The sequence below is a fragment of the Hipposideros armiger genome, unplaced genomic scaffold (genome assembly GCF_001890085.2).
Source record: "Hipposideros armiger isolate ML-2016 unplaced genomic scaffold, ASM189008v1 scaffold_236, whole genome shotgun sequence".
Classification (NCBI taxonomy): Eukaryota; Metazoa; Chordata; class Mammalia; order Chiroptera; family Hipposideridae; genus Hipposideros; species Hipposideros armiger.
In genome coordinates, this window is record NW_017731586.1 from 2347917 (window position 1) to 2368707 (window position 20791).

Genomic DNA, 20791 nt, shown 5'->3' on the forward strand with positions numbered 1-20791 from the left:
GGCCGAGTGGCTCAGTTGGTTAAGAGCTCACTCAAGAGTGCAAGCTCTGAGCAACAGCGGTTCTATTCCCGGCCTGAGCTGAGCTGCCGCTGAGCTGCCAACAGGTGGCAGGATGGTTCAGCTAAAAAAACAAAACAAAAAAGAATTATAAAATAAGTGGACAGAATCTTAAACTGTACTGTGCATAAAATTATTTAAAGGACTTATAAAACATACGCATGTTTAGGGTCGACCCATGGGAAGTTTTTTTCAGTAGCCCTAGGGAAGACTGGGCACAGGAACTTGGATGAGGTTTCAAGGCCACACTTTGAGAAATGCTGCTGTAGAAGTCTTGTAAGGGGGGGCTAACAGCCCAGGGGGTGTCTTCACAAAGTGACCTATCATAATTTTACTAAAGAGTCATGGTTTTACTTAATTTTGTCGTATTGTTAGCCTGGAAGTGTAGGTAGGAAACATCCTTCTTAAAGTAGTTTGCTCACTCTAGGATCAAATCTAACACTGATATCAGGTTAAGGAATGATGAATTTTGAATCATTAAAGGAGGTATGGGAGGGCTTGCTCATTTGCATTCTGTATCATTGCAAAATACACTCCATTATCAACCAGATAAACCAAACCACTGCTTCCACGAGAAAGCAGGCATATTTACAGGGAAAAATGATAGAAACTTGGCAACCAAGACATGCTAGTTTTTAAAATGAAAGTTGGTCTGTCATCCAGAAAGACTTTTGTCAGTTTAATTTAATACCTAGGTTTTTGTATTTTGATTAAAAGAACTGAAGTGGGCTCCTAGGATACTGTAATTGGAAATAAGTTCAGCTCCATCTTACAATTTAGCTAGTGTATTCAAAACATTTTTATGAAACAGAGGAATAGTAAGATGGAAAAGAATCACAATTAATAATTCCTTTTTGGGTCTCTAGATATGGTCTTCTATTTAGGAGTCTAGAAAGTGTCTCATATAGCAAGTTAAAAATAATTAGCAAAAGTTCCAGCAAAGCCTTTTAACTTTATAAGTTGCAATTCCATTCTGAAATGAGAAAGTCAGGAAGAAGAAACACAGATTACAAGAGAGGTTCTGTTACCCTGATACCTAAAGAAAAAGGAGCTGCGTTTATTTATATACCCAGATTAAAAATGACCTTTCAAAAAAGTATTCATTTTTTGTTTGTAATTACTGAATGAATAAGATCCAGGCTGCTCCTTATCATTTGATAAAGTTGATTCTTTCTGTAAGATTTAATTAATCAGATTTTAATAAAAGGAAACAAATGGATGCTTTTCATCTGCAAGAAATGTATGGAGGTCATGAAAGAATGAAAGGTCAATGTCAAAGACTTTTCCTCTTTTCTACCAGCATTAAAACTGCCTGTAAAATGTACCCTCCCTGCTTGAAAACATCATCCAAAGACTAGCTGTTATTGTCTTGGTGAAACACATGTCCTTTATCAGTCCTTCTGCGAGTTGGAAATAAAGTGATTAGAGATAGTCAGGGAGAAGAAAAACAAACAATTATTATGCTGCAACACTAAATTGAAAATCTCCCTGAGCTATTGGACCAAATCAGTAACTAAATGTCATAGGCAGTGACAAGAGAGATCTTATTTTCTGGTTGTCATATTTTAGGGGGTTGAGAGCGGTGGTTGTCAGTAAAGCAGCAACAAAGAAAAATTATCTGTCTTTGCAATAAATAGCTGGGAGTGGCTGTGCCACAGGCTCTAGAGGGAGAAAAAAAATCATCAACTAAGTCAATATGAGTGGTCCCTGGGTGAGTGAGAGACTCAAATGCATTAACAGGATACCTTTCTATTGCTTTGGACTTTTCTTTCAACCTCTAGAACAAAAGTCTTTGTCCTTAACATGAGCACATATAAAACCACGGAGTTGAAATGACTTCTAAGGACTGACTTCGAGGGATTGAATTGACTCGACATCATTTTTCTACTCAGCCTCAGGTCTAACTGAGACTGTCTTCTCTCCAGCAACCCTTCCTGGTATAGGACATGAACATCACTGTTTTAGAATAATACAGCAAACTGTCACAAAGTGACTAAATACCATGTGCATTTTTACAACATTTACTAATTTCCAGCATCCCTGATTCGTGCTTTTGGCTCACACGCAAAGTGGTATACAGAATTCAGTCACTTAGTATCTATTCAAGTCAGATAATGAATTTTTATGTTGAGCTTCTGTTTTTCCCCCAGCAGTCATACTGGAAATCATCACTGTGCTAACTGGGAGAAGGTCTCCATTTGGGAAGGCAGGCATCATTAACAACGCAAAACCATTGAGATGGTTTTGACTAGAACAGTCAACTCTTGGCCAGGGGCTGCTCCTGGTCAGCAGACAATCTATTATTCCTGCACAATGTTGGCCCATACTTTGTTTAATAATTGCTAAAATTAATTGTCAGTGGTCTAAAATGGGGGAGATTTTATAGAAATATGGATTTCCAGTTTCTCTTGAAATATTTGCTAATGATCAGCTGGAGCTGGGCAATGGCTGCTTCCTTGACTGGGTAAGCAGTTTGCAAGTCACCACAGCTCCAACCACTCCCCAATGTCTCTTGCAAATTTCTAATTTACTCATTTACCTGTAGAGTCAGGAGTATGCAGGGCAAAGGGACTTGTTCAACCGGAGCCCTTGTTTTCCTTCTATATCACACCTGGAGACCAGGACTCTAGGATTCTGTAACCAAACAGACCTTGCCTGCTTCCAAGGTGTGCCTGGGCTTCTTCTTAGGACTGTCCCCCAGGAAGATGACAGCACTGAGGATGCACATGTCTTGAAATACGGCGGAGGCAATGGGGTACGTGCACAGACAGCTTGGACATGTGGCTGGGGTGTCGAAATGTACATGCACCATCGGGGTGCCTGATGGCACAGGGGCTGGCTTGCCTGCCAGCATGTGAGTTTGTGCTCTCCTGGTTTATACTTACCAGGGCAGACAAGTTATTTAAATGGGTGACATGCTCATAGACAAAGAATAAGGGAATGCATTTAGAATTGACAAAAAAGTGTAATAACCAGGACCAGGCAATCCACTGGTTCCCTAAACACTGGCTAAACTTTTCACCTAGCTGCCAAGAAAACCTCTTTCTCGGCATTAGGCCAAGAATTGGACGTCCCCTTAAGAGTAAGAGAAAAGATGCTGTAGCTTTAAGACAGACTCTAACATGTTTTGATTAAGTCATAAAACTTTCTTTCACATGAGTTCTAGATTTACACTTTAGGAAATTCCTCAGAGACACCCTTCTCTCAGGTAAATAGTGTGTATTCAGAATAATGTGTCATTAGGTTGAACATCTCAAAACTGAGCTACTAAACACATAAATATTTATACTTTCAGTGTAATAAGTAAAGGCACTCTTCTACTATCCTTGGGAAAAGAAACAAAAACAAAAACAACTAAATATCAGAGCTGGAGCCATGGATAAGACATCTCTCAAAACTCGTTTAAGGTACAAGATCTGTGGTAAAATTATCTGTTCAATCGGATGCATTACTGGATGTTTTCTTCCTTTACGCCACAATTTCTTATTTCTGAGGATCTAGCTTGCCATAGCCTAATTGAAAATATAGTCTTTCTATCTTCTGTATGTGTGCTTTCTTATATTTTAATATTTGGAGCAGGTTTTTATATTATTTTAATTTTTGCCCAGTGTAACTAACTAGTCTGTATCTCTCATAATGCATGTGGATTTGTTTGTTTGTTTTTTCCTGAGCATTAACTGGGGAGCCAGTGCCCAGTGCCTTCTGAGATAGGAGGGACATTTGAACAGCCGGGGCCGGCAGAAGGCTGACAGGTACAATTTCTGCAACCTCCCTTCTTCCCAGCACTTCCTCCATAATATCGCTCCTTTGTGCAAGAAGGTGGCACCGCTGCCCCCTTTTTGCTCATCTTCTGTCTCTTCACGGTTGATTGCTCACGTCCCTTCAGCTTTCAACCACCTCATCCTAAGCCAGGCTTGCGCCTCCCACTGCCTTTGCTTAGGAAAGCATAACAATAATGATAACAACAACCTTTGAAAAGGCATCTCCGCTGTCATATCCATTTGTAGTTGTTCCTTCTCACTGTTGGAGAAGTGGCAGCTATGAGGAAAGGCTGTCTTCCTATGCCTTTTTTTCTTTTTCTTTTTAAAGTCTGTTTTATCCTATTTCTAGGCATTTGCTTTACTATCAAAGTATCTTGCTGAACTTAATTATTTTCAATGCTATGAAGCTTTCAAGAAAGAGTGGGCTGAATTAACCTGGAGACTTTCCTGGTGAGCAGGAGCAGTCTGCAGCAGAACATTTTCAAAAATTAAATGCACTTGAAATGTACTTGAAAGCCTAAATGAGTAAAGTTGGTAAGAACTGCAGCAAAGAGCATCTTCACGGAAGTCACATGATCCACAAATTGCAAGAATACATTTTTGCAGCAGTTGGCATACACTCCAATAGCTTGGGTTGATGAGAACAAAATTTAATTTGTGATAATCAGCTGATGACAAGGCAAGCATGAAATTATGTGGGTACATTGGTTTGGTACTTTTCAGTGTAGTTCCTTATAAATCAGGTATCTTTTAAATTTATCTTTGGGTTACAGAACATATAGCACAGCAAACTTTTTATTGAAAATCACTCCGTAGGGAAAGAGACAGTTAAATGTTAACCAAGAAAACACTATCTTTTTTCTGGCATCTCGCCCAAGGATAAGGCATAATTCAAGGTGTTTTACTTCTTTGGGTCAAATGGTATGCCAAGAATTTCTGAAGATGAATGGCACCTCTTAGCAAAACCTCCATATGATACATGATATATAGCAGTCTCTGCTGGTGAGGGCTGACAGTTCTTCTGACTTGCCCTTTTAAATGACTGCCCTTGCTCCAAGTCTAGTTTCTAGAAGACTTGAAAAGAAAAGCATTTTTTGTTTGACTAGTAAATCTTTCCTCTTGAGTCACTGACAGCCTGTGATTAGTAAGTGGCCCTCTTCTCTGATTCAAATATGTTATACTAGGAACACATAGGAAGGACTCCTCATGTTTGGAAGCGACATTTGCTAAAGGTTAGTCTAATGTCTGAATTCCCCAGGAGTTGGGATGGTAGCAGAGTGACGAGGAGGACTGAAAGGGGCATAAAAAATGAGCACTGGCCTGGGAGACGAGTTTCCGCATCATCACGGAGCCACTGCAGACTACTGGGCAAGCTACGTACCCCTGGGCCTCAGTTTCCCCATCTGTAACACGAGGGAGCCGACACTCTTAAGGTCCCTCCTAATTCTAGCACTCATCATTCTGAATGAGGAACAGTCAGAGGCTGAGCAGAGAGGCCAGCGAGGGCAGGGTCGACAGCAGGACATCGCTGGTGCTGCTTCTGTGAGTCACAGAGTAAGGTTTGGGACTGTATTCCCAATGTCACTGAGTACTCAGACTATAAAAAATAGTGTGATGCTTGTAGCAGACATGTCCCTTAAAACATAAGTCTTTTTTGAGGGGTTGAGATGGTGAAGAGAGAAATGGAATCCTATTATGACTCTGAGGGCTGACTTTTAAAAGTATGTCTTTGTTGGTTCTTTTATGAAGTTGGGAAAATGGATACAAAGGGAATAATTAATTCCAACTCATCTGTTTCCTAAGTTTGGAGTTAGATGAATTATGTTTCCTCAGAGTGGTGTACAGCTCTATTTCTCTAAATCAGGGTAATAGTTTTACTGTTACCTTTTATCAGACTCTACAGTGGAAGCTAATTTTCCATCCTCGTTGTCTTATTAAGGTATCAAAATGCTGTGGTTCTTGGTTTGTAAACATGGTGAGGAATATTTTCAAAAGCTATTTTTTTTTTTTACTATCATAATGTTCTTACAACTAGCATCTACCAAAGAGCAAAGAGCATACACATCTCAAATTAGCCCCAGGCTTTGCTAGACATTTTAATGACTGCGGTGACAAGACAGGCAGTGAAGACTGCTTGCAATTGTACCAGTGGGGTGAAAATCCGCACTTTCAAAATCAGTTACATTTGGAGTAGCTGGGTCGGCTCTTTTCCTCACATAATATAGAAACTGATTTAAAGTTTTGTTTCAAGTGTCTTTGGCATGTCCCACAAAAGCATCTCATCACCCAGCCCCCAAACTTGCCGCTGGCTCACGTTACATACCTCCACAAACCGCCTTTCTTCTCACCGTGAGGTTGACTTGTCCGTTCCGGGCTGCATGGTGCATAAGGTCGATGACGTAGCGGTGGGTCTTGCCAGCCACTGGGATCCCATCCACATAGACGAGCTCGTCTCCCGGGTGTAGGCGGCCGTCTCTGTCGGCTGAGCCCATGGCAATGACCGCTCCAATCAAAATCTAGAAAAGAAGTGAGAAGGAAAGGATATAGGCATTTCAAACTTTGTATATATATAAACTTGGTGGAAGATGCTATTCTCACAGTTTACCCCTTGCCCCAAACCCGAGCATGTACTTGAAAAATGAAAAATAAGAGGCTGACGGTATGCCCTTCTAAGTCTCCCAGGTTGCTATCTCCTTCTAGAGAAATCTAAGTTTTGAACTTGCTGCTGATGGTCATGAAAGTTGGGGGACAATTGCTACTTGGCTCATATACTATTACCACCCTTAAAATTCTAAACCCAAATAATCTGATGCTATTGGCCACCACACATGGACTATGAATTGAAACAGGTTGGGGGTTGAACCCTGGCTCCACTTCATATTTGTATAGCCTTGAGCAAGGCTTAACCTCTGTGAGCCTCAGTTTATGGAGGTGTTGGGAGAACTGAGCGAAATAACGTATGTGAGGCGTTTAACTTTGCTCATGGCACATAGTGAGTAACGGAAAAATGCCAGGGGAAACCAGCTGCTGCAAGTTATTCAACTTGGAAAAAGGTTCCTAGTGTTTTTTTTGTCTTTGGTTTGTTTGCCTGTAAATTTCTTTCTTTCTTTCTTTCTTTTTTTTTTTTTTGCTTTGCTCTGAAAAGCTTAATGTAAGGAGAAAACAAAACAAAGTAAAATTCATGGTGGGTTTTTCCTGGCTAGTTGACTCACTTAAACAATGTCAGTCAAATCTCTAGATTTTAGCTTCATTCTTTTAATACTTCCTTGGAGTACCGTCCTCTGCAGTAAGGACATTCCCAGTTCTGCCTGTCTCCTGAAATGCTTCTGCTGTGTAGGTTGCTACCATAGCAGAAAATGAGGACGTACACATATGGGAAATGTGTGTGCAGTTATAATTCCCTGAACCAGGAACTGTGATGAAAGGCATAACATAAGGTTTCCCACTTCCCATTAGAAACACCAATTCAGTGTCAAAACAGTCAATACTGATGTAAAGCTTCTTTTCTTTATCAGAGGAGAGACAAGAGTGCTTAAAATTTTAATTTTGCTGTTTAACCTATAAACAATGTCCCCAACTTACGGACAAAAGACACACTTTTTCTTTTGCCATGTGGCTTAGCCCCACAGCATCTAAAGGCAGTTGTTACCATTGGCCTAATGATATTACAGAGCCTATATTCTTGTTTGGTTTTTTTTTTAACATGTTTATAAAATGACCCCTTACTTTGATTTCTTTCAGGTGCAAACATGTCTTCCAAATCCCAGACCTGTGGATTCCAGCTAATTTGCAGAGTTGCTGCTTTGTGACCTACAGGTTTGCACGTCTTCAGGCCCGGCAGCAGAATGATTCCTTCCTACCTGGTCACACCGCTTCGTGTGGTAACCAGACCTAAATGCCCACGACTTCTCAGGCATCTGAAAAATTACAGCTTGAAGAGTTTTCTCTTTTCCTGAGGACTTCACAGTCTTGGTCTACTGAATAATAGCTCTTCTATTCAGAGGAATGAAAATACCGCATCACTATAGCAGCTTTCCCCCTATTTCTGGAGGGTGGGGTGAGGTGGGGAATAGATTTGCTTCTGTGTTGAATCTTAGTGCTCTGAAGTGTGATTCATTATTGCTAGCCCATGACGGGGCTCACATCTCCTGCATTAGACTGGCTGTACAGTGTGGTTCTTTCCCTGCAGCGTTCCATGCCCATTTGCTGTAGTCCAGCCATCAGGCATGCTTCTGACAGCATCCATTTTCCCTTATTGTCATGCCAACCTGAATTTATGAGTTTCTTTCTGAGGATGTTCCAATCTATTCTTCAAAAGTCTCAACCCACTGAGGAGTGCTTCAAAGATTTGCTAAGTGCTTTGTGCAAGAGCCAGTTAAAATGAATGTTTATGTTTCTCCACTGCCCCATGAAAATCTGCATTTAGCTGGGTTAGCCCAAAGAAAATGCTTCAACCTTTAGATTTCCTGTATGCTTTACTGGGAGAATTTATAAGTGGTTACAGAGAAAAATATGGTTTAACTTCTTGGATGGTTAATTATCAACAACTTTAGGCTATATTTCTGATTCTAATTGATCAAAGTGAACCAAAAAATAGGTTATAACTGAGAGAGCCACAGCTGCAATTAGGCCCTCTACAAAAGTTGTAAAAATAAAATTTCACATTAGAAAATTCCTGTTCCTCTCTTGCTAAAGAAAAACAGGAAAGATACACATGTACAGATACCCTTGAAGTTATCTTCTGTGCTGCTAGTTTAATATCATCCATTAAAAGAAAAATTCCAGTAAAACATCTGCTTTTTTGCTATATTACTATGTATGATATAAGATACTCTCCTCACTAATTAATTCATTTACCCAGCAAGTATTCATTGAGCCCAGGAACACTTCTAGGTACCAGAAATCCATCAGTGAACAACGAACAAAAGTCCCTGACCTATAGAGCTTCCATTCTTGAGGTCAGACAATAATAAATGTAATAAATGTGTAAATCATGTTGTATGTTAACAAGCATGTAGTATGGACAAAATAGAGCAAGGTGGGGTGGTGGGTGGGTGTCAGGCATGTAGCCGAGGTGGTTTTAGAGTTGGTTAGAGCAGGTCTCAGTGAGAAATTGACATCTGAGCAAAGACTGAAGTTCATCAGACACATTTTCTAAAAACTTGAAGTTTAATCTTCACATTTTCGTTTGTTTGATCAAATCTTACATATTTATTTATTTTTATTTATTTTTATTTTTTATTTTTTTTTAGCTGAGCCATCCTGCCACCTGTTGGCAGCTCAGCGGCTGCTCAGCTCGGGCTGACTCGAACCGCTGTTGCTCAGAGCTCAAACTCTTGAGCGAGCTCTTAACCAACTGAGCCACTCAGCCGGCCCTTTACATATTTATTTTTAATAAACTATATTCAATGAATACTTCAATTGAATATCTAAATAAACTATATATTCAATATGATACTTCAATATAAATTATATAGTATTATGTAGTATATGATATAATTATATAGTATATGATTTAATTATTACTATAGGATACATAGTATATGATATAATTGTTATATAGTATTATATAGTTATTATGTGTTTATATATTATGTAATTACATTATCTAATCCATCCTCTACCTTGTGTCCAAAAAAGTTTGCCATAGCTATTAAATAAACTTAAGCTGAGCTGAGTGTGGTGAACAGGAGTAGGCATTAGAGTTGCCTGTCCACTAGTTACATATATATATATATATATATATATATATATATATATATAATCAGCCACATTTGCTCCATCCATCAGGAGCCGCTGACTTTGCTGGGAAGAGGCTGACCATGTGCACTGTCACTACTTCTAGCTCTCACGCTGCTGTTCTTTTTTAGCCTTTGGCCCGTTTGCACCTTTATGTGCTATATTTCACTGCTGACACAGAGCTAGCTCTATGTGTCTCTCTACTCAGGAAAATAATGCACAACTTTTTTCTTTATTCAAATATGCTTTGTACACTCACCACATCTACTAGTTTATTTCCTGTCTGCCACTGAAGTGCAGGGACTAGATAATCTATGATTCCTTCTTTCACTGTAAGTCACATTGGCTTCTCATGTTCACTTAAGCTCTTGAAAACATGCCTCAGGATATCTGATCCCTTATGTCAGTGGTTCTCAGACTTCAGGGTGCATGGGAATCAGCCGGTGAGTTTGTAGGAACAGAGAGTTCTGGACCTACCTACTCCTGAAAACCGGATTCTGCAGATCTGGGGTGGGACCTGAGACTCTGCATGTTTACCGGGCTCCTAGGAGATGGTGGACGCCCCTGGTCTATAGCTCTACCACACTCTGAGCAGCAAGATCCTGAGTACTCCCATGTGGTCTAATGGTCACGGGATCTGTGGTCTCACTGGTCATGTTCCAAGTCTACTGAAAGACTCTCCCTCTGGTGCCTGGTCTGAGCTCTCTGCCCTTTCACACTGGACATTTTCCAGGTCCGCTGAGGGGATTACCCTAAGCGCATGCTCTGGGTTCCCTGACTCATCAGGCTACATTTTCCTCCTGGTCTTGCTGATCTCTGGCCACACCAGCAAGTGAGCCTTCCCAGCCAACTGGCCTCACTGGATTCTTCAGTCTTTGTGGATCCCTGAGTCCCAACCACCAGTTTTCTCATTGCTCTTGGAGGAGGTCTTTATCCTGCCTCTCTTCCTTTGGCTCTAAAGGAAGAGTCCTGTGGCAACACAGATCAAGAAAGAGCACCTCCACCAACTCCACCAGATAAACAACTCACTTATGGCCTTATCTTTCCAATCACCTTCTCTAAAAGACAAAAGAATCAAAAACAACTCCACAACTTCACTTTATCTGATAGGCTATGAGGGCACAGAACAAAGCAGAGTCTTTGATATAAAATCACAGCAATTCACATTCAAGTGGCTGATAGTCCATCCAGTAAGCCAGGGGAAAACTAACACTAAAAGGAAAACAAAAACAAAAAGTAAGAAACAAACAAAATGAAAGTCACCTTTGTAGGCCTTTTAATTCCTTTAGTTCTTTCCTGCACTGCCTAAATGTTAGTCTAACCCCAGTAGATCTGATCTGCCACAATTATAGGCTGGGACAACGTGACAATGCAGCAAGCAGATTTCAGGCTCTTGCCTTCTAAAACTCCCCAAGTTTGCACCAGTCTCCTGCGCCAAGGCGCGTGTCTGTCATCACCTCTCTCTCTCTTTCAACAGTTTTTCTCCACACAGGCCTTTCTCCATGGCAGTTTCCCAAGTTTTTTCCATCTTGATGCCTTCCCATCTCTTTTTAGTTCACAGCTGGAAATCTCATTTTTGTTCCTTCTTGGCAATTTTTCATTTCTTTCTATTTCTATTGTTATTTAACTGTGAAAAATATTTCCTCTTGCAGGAAAAATGCCCATATGCTTTGTCTGAGCTGGAGTCTTGCTGTTCATTATTTGCCATAGCCCGTGTTGTCGCGTTTAATGCACACCCTGAGATGTCAATACCGTTTCATATATATGGAGGCAGAAACCCATTTGACGTAATTTATGAGGCCTCCTGCGGTTGGGGACCAAGTCCCCTCATGTGCCTCTCCCTGTGTAGCACATCAGCAATTAAATGAAGGTAGCTCGTTTTGTTTGTATATTATCTCTAGACTTATAGCGGAAGAAAGCAGGAAGGAAAGGCTTATGGGAGATCTTTACAGTAGACTCACTCTTTCTGACATGGTTGTTCTGAGGTGCAATATTCTAGTCTTCAAGACATTATTTTCTGGCTTTGCTTGCTTGAGGGAGATTTAGGATTCCACTTTATGGCTTAACTGTCAGAATTGTAACTTGCAGCCCGAGTGCATCTTAAATCATTCAGATGAAAGAATAAACCAAAATAAATCTAAATAAACACAACGAGGATAACCAGCAAGCCATGTAATCTGAGGAGGCTTATCATAAATACTGGATGCCTGCCCAATAGTGGGGGGAAAGGACTTGTGAATGCAAAGCCAATGTTGAGAAGGTTGGAAACCTGGGAACCTCTGTCCCGACCGGGCAGAAAGCTGTCCTGGGGCTGGGCGGGGACCGTGATAAATTCACACACCTAAGCTTCACTGGGAGTAATATGTGTTCCATCTGGATGACAATTCTGCTTCTGTGCCCAGCAAAGTTCAGGCAGCCCTCTCTTTGCTTGAGCCAGTTTGTGCCCTTCCTGTGACTGCCATGCAATCCCTTCTACCTCTGGGAGATGGGGGAGACCTGTGAGGATAATATTCCCCAAATGTGGTGCTAGTTTACCCCCAAAGCAGACAAAGCATGAGTCTATGGGGGGAAGCGGGAGGTCTAGCAAAGTAAGAATCTTATATTTCAAAGACTGTGTCGAAGTAAGAAACTTTGTTGTTTTGCCTTACTTTACAGTTTAATCTTTAATTTGTATTTATATATAAGAGAAGGGACCTGAAAATATTTTCAGTGTTGGGGCGTATCAAAACCAGGACCTGGCCCTGGCTGAAGACTCCTTTGGTGCAAAATATCCACCTTTCCAATTTCGTTCAATGTAAGCTTCTGGGATGGGAGTCTCAGAGTCTCAAAGATAGTAAACAAAATAAGTCACACAGGCATTAGGGAGTTTGGGGATCTGTGGCCATGCTCAGTCTAACAAACTACTTAGCTCAAGTTGTCACGGAGAAAGGCAAGCTCAATGTTAGCAGATGTATTTTTCAAAGGAAGATGGAAATCTGAAGTTTTGCAAATGTGAAATTAGTTGATGCACAGCAATTGTAAAGCACTGGGGGAGCTGAGCAAAGCATGTGGTAGAGGTACCAGGACATATCCCTGCTTCTGGGATGAGGCCATATTAATTCCATAGACCCTATAGGGCACAGAGGCCTCAAAATGTGTAAACTCCATCATTATTTGTTCTGAGAAGCTCAGGTAACAGTTTGGGCTCAGGTAACAGAAGTGAAGAGGGCTCTCTTCACTTCTACTCAACAATTATTTCTTGTGCCAGGCTCTGTGCTGGGAGTGGAAGACACAAACATCATCAAAACAACAGCCTTTGCCTTCCAGGAGCTCACAGATTGGTAAGGAAAAGAAAGCATGTCAGTCGGTACATTTAGGAACAAAGAGGGACCTCATCTTTCTGGGGGAGACTCCTTAACTTGGTAAGTTTGAGGCATCATGTTAAAGTACACTGGATTCTATATGAATTTAACCTTAACTATCTTACAAAAAGTCTCAGCGATCAGCTGGTATCTCACAAAAGCTATAAAAATCACCTTAAAGTGCTATTTTAGTTTAGATATGGTTTTGTTTAGTTTCCTTCACTGGATATCATTTGTTGTCTTCATTTTAAGCATATGGCTGTGTAATAAAGAGAGGTTTGGCCTTTCCTGAAAGGTAACCTCTATACCTTTAGAACAAAATTGTCTTTGTTGTCCATGATGAGCTCCTTGGTCCAAACTTGAGAGTTTATGCTAATGAGACTCATGGTGAGCCCCTCACAGTTTACACTAAGGAGATGACTCAGCATGGAGCCAGCCACCCAGCAGTCTTAGGGTGGGGACTGACCATGCCAGACTGACCAGCCATGTAATTAAAGGGTTGGGCCTTTGAGCCACATGATATTAGCCTGACCTCTGGGAAGGAAAGGGGGCGGGAGAGGGAGCTCACCGGCCTGGGCGATGATTCCATCAATCATGCCCACATAATAAAATCCCGAACTATGGACGCAAGAACTTGGGTGAGCATCCCTGTTTGGCAGACCTCCATGTATCGATGCCAGGAAGGTAACACATCCCTGAGGACGATGAAAGCTTAACATTTGGACCCCTTCCAGACTTTGTCCTATGTGCCTTTTCTTTTGGCCTGTTCTAATTTGTTTCCTTTCACTATAATAAAACTGTAATCCTAAGTATAGCACTTTCTTTAGTTCTATGAGTTGTTCTAGTGAATTACTGAACATGAGGAAGGCCAAATTTGCAGCTAGTGGCTGAAGTAAGGGCAGTATTGTGGAGATTCTTCCTTCAGACTTTGCAGTTTTGCAAATTAATTGCAGCTAAGTGTCAGTTGTGTTGGGCAGACTTGGCAGTTTGGAGGCCTGAGATCTTAACCAGGAGTTTGGTTAGCTCTGGGTAATGGCACACTTTTCAGTTATGGGGCACTAAAGGATAATAAAAAGGAAAAGATGAAGCTCCTGCTTAAAAGGAATTTAAAATCCCACGGATCAAACTGAATAGGCAGACTACAAACATGTTAAAGAACAGTCCTGAAGGAAGCTAAGTCAGATAAATACCCCATAGAGGCCAAGAGGTTAAATGTTTACATATGTGAAAGAACCCGATCCTATCTTCAGTTCCATGTGTAGAATCAGATGGATTATAAGACAGTATGGTGGTTACCAGAGGGGTAAGGGGTGGGGAGAAGATGAAGAGGGTAAAGGGGGTCAATTAATATGGTGATGAAAGGAGACTAGACTTCGGGTGGTGAGCGCACAATGCAATAATACAGATAATGTATTGCAGAATTGTACACTTGAAACTTATATAATGTTATTAACCAGTGATACTACCCCCATAAATTTAATTTTTAAAGATGAGTTATAGGAAGGAATGAGGCTGGAGGGCTGAACAGGTGACTGAAGATCCCTGTTAAACACAGAATCAGGTGACAGAGAGAGGGGAATGACCCTGTGAAGGGAAGCAAAATGTAACTGAGATTGGTGTCTTCTATCCGTGTCATGGGATCCTTAATTTAGGCTCTGAATAAATTTAAGTCTAAAATTACTTGAGTCCTAAATTTTACCTCAGCACTGTCTTTCCTCCCAAAGCACTAGCAAGAAAATCCAGACAATCCTCCTTGGCAACAGCATTTTCACATTTCTGGCAGCTAAGAAATTAGTCATATTCTGGTTGACTTGCCAAATTTTATCCCTAAGAATTATGAAATAAGTCTTTTTTTTCCTGGAATACCCTCATCCTTAGAGTTCAAGCTCAGCCTCTTGGAGTTTTCTGGAGTAAGGGACCTCTCATCAAGCCTCTGGTCCAACTTATCTAACATCCAGGACAGAGGCAGCCTCTCGGGTTCCTGTCAGGTTCTCATCAACAGCTTGAATACCTTTCCTGGGAAGGAGATTACTGTCAGTCAAGGCAACCAGGCTATCACTTTGGGACAATTTCAATTTTTACAGATTCCTTTCGTTTGTTAGATTAACTCTCTTCCCCCCCACCCCCCTTGAAGATTTCTGCCTATCAGTGGCTCAACTTTAATTTTTTGGAAGCATCTACCAGCAAGAGAGACCATAATGATAAACGTTTATCCAGCACCTAATATGACGCAGACACAATACCTAGAGCTTCACATAACTTACCTTCTTTAATTCTTAAGGCAGCTCTGTGAAAGAGTATTATTGTTACCCTCATCGTGCAGATAAAGAAACTGAGGCTTGAAGCTTAAGCCCCATGCATGAGCTAGGATGGGTTACAGGCGCCAGAGCTGGGAAGGGGTATCATTTATTCAAACCTTTCATGGGCCTGACTTAGTCACATTGGATATCATTTAAGACAGAACTTTTACAATGAGTATTTTATAGCTTATATTTTAATGTGTGCTCATAAATCTAGCTTTGCTGTGTTTTCTGTGTATTAATAAATACTGTTATTTTATGCTTTCACTCTGATGTATAATTATATATATAATATATATAATATATAAATTTCTCCCAAACCCTCCCCAAATTCTCAATATTGTGCCACTCAGTTTGACTTAGTGAACATCTTCTCATGGTAATCCCTCAATTCAAATCTGGTTGAGATTCTGCACCATTGAGCTTGATTTTACTTCTGCTTGTCACTGTTTTCTCTTCCTTGTAATAGTGAGTGAAAACATACATAATTATGCTGTTCCAAGTAATCTCTTCATGTGATATCTCTGTCATACTTCATGTTTACCTGTGAGCCGCCCAGAGAGACCAGGAGTTGGTCCAATACAACAAATAATTGAAATATTCAAGAAGAATCACATCTAGTCTAAGAAAGAGTCATTTTCTTCTCTTAATGTAACGTGCATTGATCTATGATGATACACAGGCATGGAAACACTGGAATATTTTAAGAATTTAAATAGCAAGAACAAACCTCTAACTTTTTTTTATGAGAGTCCAAAAAGATTTCCTTTTAGGCATCATACAGAATATTTCCTCTATACACAATATAGCCCAAAGTGCAGCAATAAAGAGGATTTAACTTACAGGTTGTCCAGGCTCATCTCCCCCGAGGATTCTGAAGCCAAATCCAGACTCCATCCTGCGAAGGTGAACATCCAGCTCCTTATAATCTGGACCTGGCATAAAGGAGATTCCATTGAGTAATGAAGCCTGCCTCCTCCCCACCCCCTGAGGGACTGAACACACCAATGATAAATTAATTTTGTGGATGTGATTAATGAGAGTGCTGTTAGAGTTGGTGGCAAGCATAGAGAATAAAAAAAAATGTATATGGCAACAAAAAGTAGGTATTCCAAAATGAGGTAGTATCTGAATTATCAGTGAACAGCCAAGGGCATTACTAGGGTACCACCATGGGCAGAAAGAGCACACACATTTTCTGGGTGAAAAAAACCAAAACTGATGCCTTTATAATTTTTTATTTTCCTGAGGGCATTCAGATTATCCTCAGGATTGGCTGTAATTTTGAGGATATTTACTCTGACTAGAATGATTGTTTTAGAAGTCTGAGAGAACACATGGCATCATCCTAGAACTACCTGGTAAAGTACTACCTGGTCATTTGCTAATATAGATGTACCCAGTTTAGTGTGTGTGTGTGGGGGGGGGGCAGGAGGGGGGACAGGGAAGAAGGGGATATAAACTCATGTCTAATGAAAGTTATCTTTTAAAATTATAAAAATTAGAAAATAGAAAATTTAAACTTTTCTGTATTGAGGTTTAAGTTTTTATTTTCTGACCAACTCCTTTAGGTTTTGAATAATTTAGGGGTAGAAATTCATCTAAGTAAACTCCTAACCCCCAAACATTTTAAAATGTGGAAGCCACTGTTGATTTCATTAGTGTATTCAAAATAAACAAGAGGAGGACTACTTCTCTGCAGTTAGCTGAAGGAACAGAAATATACTCAAGGACAAGCTGGGGAACTCTCCTGAATGTCATCAACCCTAGAAAAAACAAACTAAAACCATAAGAAATCTTTGGACTGTTTAAAGAGAATATGATTTATGCTCATCCTCTGCTCCTGGCTTTTTGAACCTTTCTCAGGGGGAAAAGCCTCAATTACAACTGAGCTGTACACAGTTTTTTGGACACTTGTAGGATGTCAGTGGATGATCAGCAACTTTGGGGAATACTTATTAATGCCATTTTTTTTGCTTAAGAAGTATTTAGTGGTCTCTGGGCCTTGATGATTTAAAGGAGGTATTAGAATCGATAGAAGCAAATATTAAGTTCAATTCTCTTTGCTTAAACAGGAGGGTTTTGGAAATTGGGATGAGGTTTCAGAGAATTCTTATGGGACAGGAAGTTATGTCTGGACCACTTGGGTATATATGCTCGTAGTCATAGTTGAGAGACAGATTCACGGAATGAATGTTAGGTGAATCTTTTCCAGGTTCTACAGTAAGTGGGGCTGCTGAAGTGACACAATACGCCAAGCACTATGATACGGGGCTTGCGTTGGTGCCCTCCGACCTGGACTGTGCATCCCCAGTGATAAACGAAAGGCAGGTCATTCTGAAATGTAGGTATACGCTTGCTTAGTTTGTGCCTAGTTCTCTCAACAGAAAAGCTGAATCTAGCACATAAGTACATATGTACATATGTATATATAATGTAAGATTAAATGAACTTTCATGCCCTTGTATGACCAGAGGCATTTATAACAAGTCTTTTCCATTTAGTGGCTAATATAAAACTCAAAGAAGACTAATGAATCGGATCTCCACAACCAATAGTCATCCTTTATGAATTGTATAATCATTCATATTTTAAAGATGAGAGAACTTAGAAGAATTCAATTCCTATTAAATAGTGACTTAGAGTTCTGTGGTAAAAGGCAGAGAAAAACTTTGCCCTACACTCTACAATGCACAATTGACTTTTTTTAAAAAAAAGATTTTATTGGGGAATTGGGGGAGGGGAACAGCATTGGGGAATCGGGGAAGGGGAACAGACAAGTTGTTGTCCTTTTGTTCTTCGATCTAGTTGTGGAGGACATCGCTTCACTGGCTCATGTTGGTATTGTGATCATTGCGCTCTTCCCGGGTGAGACAGTAGCTCGCCGGCTATTGGACGGCCACTCATGGCAGCTCATGCCGGCTGCTCACGCTGGCTGCCGGCCACTAACGGTAGCTTATGGCAGCCCGCTGCAGCTTCACTACAGCCTACGCCATCGCAGGCGACTCACGGCAGCCCAGCTCCAGGTCGAGCTGTTGTTCACCATCTTAGCTGTAGAGGGCGCAGCGGCACTGGCCCTTCATGTGGGATCCGAACCCTGGCCCTGCTGCTCAGAACTGACGTCCCAAGCCAGCTCTTAACCAACTCGGCCAGCCCCACAATTGACTTTTAACCTCAGTTTATTCTGGGGTCTATAATATCATATATGAAATCACATGTTGGGGTGTGTACTAAGCCTTTGGGACTCTGGAGGCGGGTGGAGCAGTCCCCAAAGTCACAGCAGATGCCTGTACTCTTCCTGGGGGAGCAGAAAGGCCAGGGAACATGGCCAGGGAACAGGGAACATGGGAAGGTGACAGTTAATGCCAAACCGCTGTTCAAACCTAAAAGTCGATTGTGATATGACTGCGGACGGCAATCTCCTCTCTAGGTGACTTTAAGCTTAGAGGACTCTAGACCACATAGACATAAGAAATACAGACAGCATGACATATTTTTAAAACTTAATAGAGCTATCATATTTTAAACAGAACTTTTCATCTACTCTTATAAATATTCTCAGTTTTGCATTGCTGGTGAGTATGGCAAATGGGAAATTGCTCCTCCAGTAGCTTTAGCACCACTCCATATTGCATGAGGAACTCTAAGAGTTTATTGGGTGAGTTACTTTATGTGCTAAGCAAAAATTTTCCCCAAGCAAATGCTAAAATTATGACAATCCCAGTAATGGAATTTGAGATATTCCAAGGTACGAGTGTTGTCTCGTGTCAGAGAACGTTGTAATTCCTGGGGGGATTGGAAAGCTTTTCCTAAGTGAAAAAACCAGAAGTCCTTTTTTTTTTTTTTTGGTAGGAAAATATAGATTTTAGCCCATTAATTTTATTTAACTCTGAAGAACAGATGTGAGCAGGGCATTCATCCTCCTTTTCCTATTTTTTGTGTGCATTTTAATGACATTATGATCTTCTGATTCTTACTCTGACCACTCTGATTTCAACTAGGGTGAAATGTGCCAGCCATATCATTCACCCTCCAATTTTCAGGCAGAAGATGGCCAGCTTCATGGTACATGAGCAAGTAGAGAGAGGCAAAGATAGAGGCCCATTAGAAAAGCATGCCAGCAGACATGATTTATTTTTTGTTTGTATTTCTTTGATTAATTTTGAACAGAGACTCAGAGGCTGCAGGGAATGGAAACTTTAGAGAAATAGTTATGGTTAACTGGAAAAAAAAGTTTAAATGATAGATTGTGCCTTAAGGCAGTAGTGTGTGTGTGTGTGTGTGTGTGTGTGTGTGTGTGTGTGTGTTTTAAATAAGAGCTTTTAGAAAGATGATTTTTCTTTGGTTTCTCCATCTCCCCACCCTTTGAGCCTGTTTTTAGAAAATAACTACAATTATATGCACAAAGCTGGGAGACATTACTTTTTTTCCTTCCTGCTTTGTTAACTCTCTTGAAAGATTATGATGTTTCTGATACCTTCCTTTAGCTGCTCTTCTGATCTGATGACATATTTGAAATTATCACATCATGTTTTATATCTTCTGTTGATGCAAGAACTTTAAGCAAAGAAATCCAAGAGCCAACTGTTTACCCAAGTTACGAATATCATACTCATCACCCCTCTCTCCTGTTGGTTTTGCAACCATGCACCAGGAAGGTTGCCAGACGAAGGGGTCTGGGGGACATCTAGTGGGACCTGAGTCACTTTGGAGGTCACTCAACCATGCCTTCACCAACATCTTTTTATTCTCTTCTGCTTCCTTGTTTATTCTATTTCTGTGCCTTTTTTTTTTAACCTCCCTTTTCCTCAGCTGTTTTTCCTAATCAGAGTTACTCAAGTTTTTCTTGGTGCAACTCAAGATGAGGCAGTGGTTGTGAAGAAATGGACTAAGGAGAGGCAGGGCACTCTTTGGACCTTGGTGTTCAATGACCAGCCATGGCCAGTGTTGCTTATTCCCTAGAAGTCGGGTCCCAGGATCTTCAGGCATTATGAGATAAAGCATCTTAAGATACTCATCCAAAATGGGACTTAACCTGGCCACTGCGGCAAGCTATCAGAATGGAACTGACAAGTCCTGATGTATCTTGGGCTCCCACTAATACTGAAAAACCTAACATGTTTAAAAGTAGCAAATGGTGGCCACATCCAGGTATCAGGACAACCTCCTTCATCACAAAGGAAAAGAATTTCAAAGCTGATTCTTACTTCACACCAAGACTCCAGGAAGGCTTCACATGTCATAAGTATCCTTGGTCTAGCTTTAAAAGACATGGCTTTGTGCACAGTTTTAGGGAAAAGGATGGGTGACTGAACACAACTGATTAATTTTATGAATGATTCAAGCTTCGAAAATGCAAAGAACGACATTTTTATGGATTAATTTGGCACATGGGATGCTGCTGTAAACATGTCAATTGAATTTTGGTACTTGAATCCCCTTTCATGTTTTAATTAAAACAAGTACCACAGGCTTACTATCAGTTTGGCACAGAGAAAGAATTCATTCAATTTTTTTCCTGCTGGAAAGAGCACTAATTTTCTGGCTCTTCTTTGTAATGAGATCTAGGAAAGACAGTACGAGGAAGGAATCA

General features: G+C 40.6%; 1 protein-coding gene across 1 annotated transcript in view; it reads right to left on the bottom strand.

Moving 5' to 3' along the window:
* MAGI2 (membrane associated guanylate kinase, WW and PDZ domain containing 2) overlaps positions 1-20791 on the bottom strand; it is a 318539-nt gene that overhangs the window by 146803 nt on the left and 150945 nt on the right. Inside the window, exons 8-9 of the mRNA XM_019655111.1 lie at positions 16042-16133; positions 6142-6334 (exon numbers count right to left, since the gene is read on the bottom strand). Coding sequence (XP_019510656.1) covers positions 6142-6334; positions 16042-16133 — 285 coding nt within the window. The remainder of the gene's footprint in view (positions 1-6141; positions 6335-16041; positions 16134-20791) is intronic.